We start from the raw sequence: 7,500 nt of genomic DNA on the forward strand, positions 1-7,500 counted from the left end.
GGCCGGGGTGAGCGCAGGCCCTCTGGCCCTCTCGGGCTGGCTGCGCTGCCCTGCGATCGCCTGTTTTGGCTCAGGCGCTCCCCGGCGCGGTGCTGAGCAAGGCCGAGGGCTCAGCCCGACCCCCTCCTCCTCGCAGCCACGCCAACACCCTGCTCCAAACGGAGGTAGAAATGTTTGAGAAACGGTACCGTAAGATGGAGCCGTGTGGACCGTCGCCCCGGCTGCCGTCCGAGACGCATGATGCCCCACCAGAGCTGATGCAGGTACTTGCTCCGGAGCCAAAGCAGCGGTGGCGGGCACTGTGTTTTTAGGGCTGGCTGGCACCTTACCAGAGCCATGGCCCTTCCTCCCTCTGCAGCCCCTGTGACCTCCTGATCTCAGTGCTCATCTGACAGGACGTCAGCAGGCAAGCTCCCCGGTTTGAAGTGTGGTGAAGAAAGTCCCCCAACAGCCCTCTGCAGTTGGGCTTCACAGGGATGAGGCCATAACCTCGACACCTGCTTGCAGAAAGGTGCTGCTGGTCTTGTAGGTGTAAGAGTTTGGGCTGCCTTGCTGTTCCTACACTCAGTGTGAAGGCCAGGCTGCCTTCTCATTTCTCTTCCTCCAGCGGATGCTGTCTCTTCCCTGCATGACAGCACTGTGCCCTCCTGAACAGCGAGTGCCAGGGAGATCTGGAATGGGTTAACTCCTGCACAGCATAATTTGAAGTTAAATAAATAGGGAAACTGGTGCCAAGAAAGCAGGAGACTTGCCCAAGGCCATGCCAGGTCTCTGACGGGATGCTCTTCTCTTCTCTTTCCTTGTGGGGAAGTTCACGTGGGCTCAGACCTGCGTGCATCCACACTCGAGTACCTCTGCTGAGTGTGTGTTGCTCTCTTCTTGTTGGAGCCATGAACAGGCTTTTGGAGCAGATTTTTACCTGGCCCGAGTGTCTCCTCACCAGAGAAACAGAGAACAGAAGCTCTTAGACCCTTTGCGGTAGAGCTCCTTTCAGCCATCACCCTGGACTGGGTGTTAGCGCCTGCCTGAGTCCAAAGTAGCAGCTTTCTGGTTAGTCCCAGATTGAGCCCTTGGAAACGTTGCCTTTGGCCAGGCGAGCACTTGCCCTCTGCAAAGCAGCACCTGCCTTGCTGCGTCCCCACAGAACTCGGAATTGCTCCTCAGTGGTGTCAGTTCTTCCGAGAGCGTACTCCAGCCTGCCTGCGTTGCAGTAAGCTCAGCTCCTCAGGGCGTCTGACCCAGGCAGTGGTAGGACACCTCATCTGTCCTACACAACAATTAGTATCTTCGCTACAGAGAGGTATTTTACCTGCCCATGTGAAGCAGTCACATTGGCTTTAACCTCTAGCCCTGGATTTGTCTGCTGAACTGAACTGAAAGTGCTTGTGTAGGAGGGTTTTGTGGGTGGATGAGAGGACGGATGGGGTCAGCCCAAGTGTGGCGCTGAGTTACCTCTGCTCTGAAGAGGCCTTGCTGTAAGCTGGAATCCTGCAAACATGACCATTGAGATTATTTTCTCTTTGAATACAGAAAAATGCAGCAACAGTTGGCCAGTGCTGCCTTTCTAATGGCATCTGCGTTGTTCCTTGGTTGTTGCAGACACGTGGCAGGTACAAATCCAAGTTGCATGGTGCGACGGACTATTTTGTAGGCCTGACAGTGGAGCAGAAATGTGAACTGGCTGAGCAGGAGCTGACTGAGCTGAAGGATGAGATTCAGAGGATGAAGGAGAACTCGGAGCAGACCTTGCAGAACCTTGAGGTATGGCCCTCCAGGACCCTTACAATCACCAAGGTGTCAAACAGTCTTGTTACTTTTCACACCTCTTTCAACATGCCATCCCTCAGGCAGTGAGGCAGACTTGCTTGGTAAGGGCTGTTCATAGCAGAGCATTTCTGTGAGTGGTCCTGAGTTGGGAATGGGAGCCAGAACTGTCGTCTTGCCTCACCCCTTTCTTGAAGGCAAGTACACCAACAGAGATCAGAGGTGCCCAGTCTCCAAAGATGGATCTTACTATGTCAGGAACTAGTAACAGGTGATGGTAAGATTTTTAGGTAGAGCAATTCAGATCTGCTGTGTGAGATGAAGTTGACGCTCAAAAGAAAAATCTCATCTTTGTCAGTTTCTTGAAGGTGTGCCCTTTGTGCCAGACATACATTTCATTCCTGCAGCTCCTAGAAGCTTCCTGATTTGGCTGGGCTCCATGCAGTCCTCTCTGGGGTCTGCCTTTCCACTGTCTCTGAGATTTCTTCAGAGCACGCTCCGAGTCTCCAAGACCGCGTTCCTGCTGCAGGCTCCTTGTGGCTGTATCACCATCTCTGCCTGCCCTGTGCTGGCTGCTGAGACCTCCTCCTAGCTAAGATGCTCAGGAGCTTTTGGGGAAGGAGAGACCCATGCATTCGGTTCAGACCACGGATGCTGTCTGCAGTGGCTGAGGTGAAGGCAGCCTTTCCCTCTCGTGTGGCCACAGGGCATATGCAGTAAATGAAGGGTAGTAATTTTTTGTCTTGTGTTGGCTTAGTCAGACTGGCAATGTTTGTAGGTCACGATGGAGTGACAGATGTTGAAGCTCAGGCACATGAGAGATTTTTTTTCTTGTTCTTTTTGAGTTAGTGAAGTAGCACTGCTGTGTGAGCCTGCACCATGTGCCCCGAGCTGCACAAGGTGAAACTCAGCGCTCCCACAGGAGAGATGCTAGTAACACCATCAGAGCGTATGCCTGGTGTTCTGGTGTTGCCTGTTCACAAAGCTGTTTGAATAAGGGAAGTTAGCACCTCTTGACTGTTACGTGACTTTATTTCTACAGGCAGTCATAGAAGAAACAGATGTTTGGTGGGCTGATGTTAAGCAAGCCATCAGTGACTTTGAGAAAGACATCATCAGCACCATCTCCAGCAAGAAAGGGAGTATCACAGCTTCTGAGAAGCTGCTGAGATACATGGAGGAGAAGAACCGCCAGAGGGTCAGTGCATCTGGCAAATTTTCAGGCTGGTCTGTCATCTGACAAGTATGTTGGTTAGGGAAAATCCTAGTTCCTGTACTCTTGTGTGGCCTACATCACATTTTCAGACTGTCTTAGCAAGTCTGCTTGGACAGCCCTTGTCACACTTGTCAGTCAGAGACTCGCCTGGGTGCTCGTCAGGCTGCTGAGCTGCAGCACAACTGGGAGCACAGATGATTCAGGGCCCTTTGTGGAGCCTGGGAAGGTGCCCGGCCATGCCCCGCCGTTTGGGGCAGGATGATGCTGAGCAGTGTTTCTCTCTGGGCTCCTTTCTAAGTCAGCAGTAAATGCTGCAGTGCGGATGAGATGAACGGGAACCATAAGGAGTGGGGTCTGGGTGCTCTTTCTCCTCCCAGGCTCTGCTGTTCTACTATAATTTGCTGTCTTTCTTTAGGATCTGCTGAGAGAGAAGTTGCGCTTAAAAAATTATTTGCTCAAGGCTTACAGGAAGAAGCTGCAGCAGCAGGTCAGACAGGTGCGTGTCGCAGTTGAGGAGAAGCAGGGACTAGCTGGCCTCTTCAAGAACAAAAGGTGTACAGCCCAGTGCAGACACAGGGCCTGCTCTGCATAGAGATGCATGGCCCTCCTCCTCCTCCCCTTCCTCCTTTGCCCCTGGCCTTGCTGCTTGACAGCCAGTGCTGTCAAAGGTTCAGACCTGGCACGTGTCTGTGTGCGTGGGATGAGACCCGAAGTCTCACAGAGTGGAAGCTGGCATACCTCTTTGTGCCCTGGAAAAGATGTATGGTGGGTCAGAGCAGTTCCATGGGGATCGGCTGCTGCTGGTATGGCAGGAGCCTCGCCAGAGAGGACCGACCTCTCTGCACTGCTTGGACTCTTGAGGACACAGGTTCAGTGGCACACTGGGTCTTGCATTTGTCCCCCAGCCCCAGGTTTGCAGCCCCTCTTTTTTAGGTCTGCTTTCCCCACAGAGCAAAGCAGCTTGGGGTGCAGGTTTGGTCAGCAACCTACTACAGCTCTGCTTCCTTGGGGTTTGCAGAAGGAACAGACGGGAGAGACACTCCATGAGGTCCGTTTGCAGCAGCTGCAGGTTAGAAATGCCCAATACCAGGAGAAGATTCATGAGAAGAACCAGGAGCTGCTGCAGCTAAAACTGACCGCAGGGAAGACTGTCCAAGTCCTCAACTTCTATAAAGTGAGTGAACCTCCCAGCACCTCGTTTTGCCTTTCTCCTGTTTCCAAGGGTCACACATGAGCTCTTGCATCCTTCCCTTTCTCAGTCAGAGGATGCCGAACACCTCTCTGCCTTCCCACTGACTTAACAGTTCGGTTGGGAAGTTTGCCCAGCACACCAAAAGCAGCGATGCCCTCATGTGTGTTTGGCTGCAGCCTGATGATGGGGTTCATGCTTTGCAGCATGGTTTATGTTACACCCCAGGGGAAAATTCCAGTAGAAAAGGGCTTTGGTTCTGACTTGCGTAGGAAAATACATTTTTTACATAACCTGTGACATCTGAAAAGATGTCATAAGCTGTAGCCGTCACCCTTGAGTCTCTGCTTTCATCAGTGAAAAGTCCTTCTCGGCTGGATATATGTGCTTCTCGGCTGCTGTGCCGTGAGCTGTGCTGCAGTGTGACACAGAGGACATAAGGAAGCAGTAGCTGCGTGACCAGGGCATGACGCTGCCTTCTGCAGGGGACAGGTGGTGCCGCAGAGCACCCTTGGGAGCAGAGCTCCTGCACTGCCAGCTGAGAACAAGCCGGAGGAATAGAGGGGCCGCTTTGCAGGTGGCTGGGAGCTGCCGCTGTTCCCGCTGATGCTGTCCTGCTCTCATGTTCCAGAGGAAGCTGCAGGATGCCATGGAAACATCCATGTCTCTGATGAAAGGCATCTCCCAGAGGAAAGAGCTGCTGGAGAAAATTGAAAGAGAAGCTGCTCTCGTGGAGGAGGTAAGGGAGTGATTTTGGAGGCCCTGAGGCTACACTTGGGAGGACTCTTTTGAGGTATTTTTTGTGGTAGGTTGGATACCAATGCCCATTCAAGGCCCGGTAATAAGCTGGATACCTGTGTCCCTTTCTGTCTCTGAGAAAGTCCTGGGGCTCCTGCTGGTGCCAGTGAGCACAGGCAAGTTTGCAGAACAGGCCAGGTTGTGGATTTTGGCCCTGGCTCCACAGGGACCTGCCACTAGCTTCCTGAAATTCTGTTACCTTGAGCTTTTCATCAGCAGTATCCTCCCCAGGGAGGAGTGACACTGCTGTCTTACGAGTCTGGGCACACATAGCCTGGCAGGGACACCACAGCTTTGGGCAGCAGGTTCAAGGTGCTTCCTAGCGGTGCTGCCTGGCAGGGATGGAGGCACCAGCGGATGCATTCCCCTGCTCCCTTGCCATGCCAGGGGTTTAATTTATCCTGCCTGCCTGCTCTCCTGGAGGACTGGCCACCAGCTGTCAGAGGGACATTTCCCTGCAATCTCCTTGCCCTCTGTCCCTGTTCCTCCGGCAGCAACGAGCTGAAGCTGAGAGTGTGAATCAGAAGCTGCGGAAGCAGCTCTCGGACTACGGCGTCCCCCCTGTGCTGAGTTACGTTCAGAAGAAGATGGCTGTTACTGACCTCGAAAAAAGCCTCAAGGCTTGGGAAAGGAAGGTGGCAGTTGCTGAGGTGAGCGAGACCGGGGTGGGTGTGCGGGAGCCTGGATGTGTGCCAGCCAGGCACTGGGTCCTGGTGGACCCACATGTGTGCCTGTCCACCTGCAGCCACCCTGGGGACCAGAGTCCTCGCTCCTGATCCACCGGGAAGCCGTGCGAGAGTTCTCACGCAGTGGTTTCACCGGTGCCTGGCGGAGCTGGAGGCTTTTCCTGTTTACGGAGCAGTGATCGCTCCTTACCCTGAGAGCAGAGGCTGAATTTTAATGACTGAGCTCAGCAGGGAAGCCAAGGCAAGGACACAAGATTGTAATTTGACAGGAAGCACCATCGGGCTGTTGCTATACTGAAACCTGTCGGGTGTGTAAGGAGAAGAGGATGTATGGCAGCCCAACACATTTCTGGCTCTGGCTTATGTAACCTGCACTGGCCTTTTCCAGAGTCCCCTTGATGGCTCCCCAGTGTTTGTAGTCCTCTCTGATGATCTCAGACATTTCTTACTCACTTGTATCTTGACTATTCCCTGATAAGGAAAGGCTAGCCAAGATCCAAACATGAGTTCATGGCAAAGTTGCAAGAATATCTTTGGCTATTCTCCTGCCCCAACTCCTGCAGGCTGGGAGAAGATAGAGAGATTACACAGAGAAACACAGTCAAAGCCTGGAGGTAGCAGGACATGTCTGTACCCCTGTCCCATGCAGGATGTTTGTGTGCACAGCAGTGTGGGGAGAGAAGTGGCTGGGTTGGATGGGACAGGTAGTGTGATCCTCTACCTTGACACCCTGCTTGTCCTTGAGTGGAGATGGCTTATCTGTGGCTGGGATGGGGAAGGCTCTGGGCTTGTGCCTGTTCAGCACTTAGTGCCCCAGCACCCCAGTCCACAGTGGACAGGGCTTATGTGTCCAGCCTTTCTCAGAGGTCAGAACTGTGTGGATTTGGGCTTGACCCATCTGTGCCAGTGCTGTGAGTTCAAAAATAGGGGTCTGGCTGTGGCTACCCCAGAGCTGGTGGGCAGCCTGCCTGCAGGCCTGTCTTTGCACAAGCGGTTCCCTTCTCAGCCAGCTGCTCCCCTCGACTAGGAGACCCAGGCTCTGCTTTGCATACTGTCCGTGCAGCAGTGCTCGAGAGTCCTGCCAGCCTCTGGGTGCTGGAGAGCAGCGAGGGCTCAAGGGGCTAAAGTAGGAACCTGTCGTTGTCCCTGGGATAAGAGTGAGGCTATAAACCTGTTTTCTTTGCTGGCCCCTCTGTGGCAGGGCATGTCCAACACCCCCGCTGCCATGCAAGGGGCTGTAGGTTTCTACACAGTGCTGTTGCATGGGGTCTGCAGGCTTCATGTGGCACTCGGGAGAAACCAAAGCTGGTGCAGACCTGCAGGAGCTCTCCTCAGCATGCCACAGCGAGCACTGATCTCAGGTGGGAGCCGGGGGCGGGTGAAGGGGCAAGCAATATATCAGCTCAGGCCTGGCTAGATTCCCGTCTTGCAGCTTTCTCCACAACATAGCACTGCTGTCTGAACATATTAAGGCCTTCTCCTTTCTCCTCTTGCAGATGTCCTTGCAAGGCTACCGCAGAGCATGGAACCAGGTCAAGATGCCTGGTAACCAGCAGTAGGCTTGTCTGATGCTGCAAGCTGGGCCGTGGAAGCTGCAGAGGAGCCAACCCTGTGGGGAAGCTTGCTGTCAAGTGGGTAAATGTAGCACCCTGCAAGCTGCAGAGATGAAACCACTTCCGCATGAAATGATAAAGAAACCCATGGCTCTGTTGTGAGGCCATCTCTTTGGTCTGTCCTAGCGTGTGCTAGCTTCCACCAGTCTCTGCTGGCTGTCCCCTCCGCAGGCCCTGCTAGGTCAGCCAGCTCTGCTCTGGGTGCTCACCCCTCCATCACCACAAGCAGTGATG

At 53.8% G+C, this 7,500-nt stretch overlaps 1 protein-coding gene across 1 annotated transcript; it reads left to right on the plus strand.

Annotated features, from left to right (window-relative positions):
• Positions 1-140: 140 nt before the first annotated feature.
• On the plus strand, positions 141-7,212 carry LOC104618829 (coiled-coil domain-containing protein 113-like). The gene is made up of 8 exons (XM_010284530.1): positions 141-269; positions 1,600-1,761; positions 2,807-2,962; positions 3,396-3,476; positions 3,999-4,154; positions 4,801-4,908; positions 5,462-5,617; positions 7,150-7,212. Exons 1-8 carry the CDS (start codon positions 171-173, stop codon positions 7,210-7,212), a joined length of 981 nt encoding a protein of 326 aa, XP_010282832.1. The 5' UTR covers positions 141-170.
• The last annotated feature ends 288 nt before the right edge of the window (positions 7,213-7,500 follow it).

This window comes from Phaethon lepturus, unplaced genomic scaffold (genome assembly GCF_000687285.1).
Source record: "Phaethon lepturus isolate BGI_N335 unplaced genomic scaffold, ASM68728v1 scaffold16723, whole genome shotgun sequence".
Classification (NCBI taxonomy): domain Eukaryota; kingdom Metazoa; phylum Chordata; class Aves; order Phaethontiformes; family Phaethontidae; genus Phaethon; species Phaethon lepturus.

Bases quoted from the DNA above. Each gene is read 5' to 3' on its own strand.
- LOC104618829 (XM_010284530.1), top strand. From the start codon at position 171: ATGTTTGAGAAACGGTACCGTAAGATGGAGCCGTGTGGACCGTCGCCC. The intron at 270-1,599 runs GCTCCGGAGCCA...TGGTTGTTGCAG, and splicing joins CAGAGCTGATGCAGGTACTT to ACACGTGGCAGGTACAAATC. The intron at 2,963-3,395 runs GTCAGTGCATCT...GTCTTTCTTTAG, and splicing joins AGGAGAAGAACCGCCAGAGG to GATCTGCTGAGAGAGAAGTT.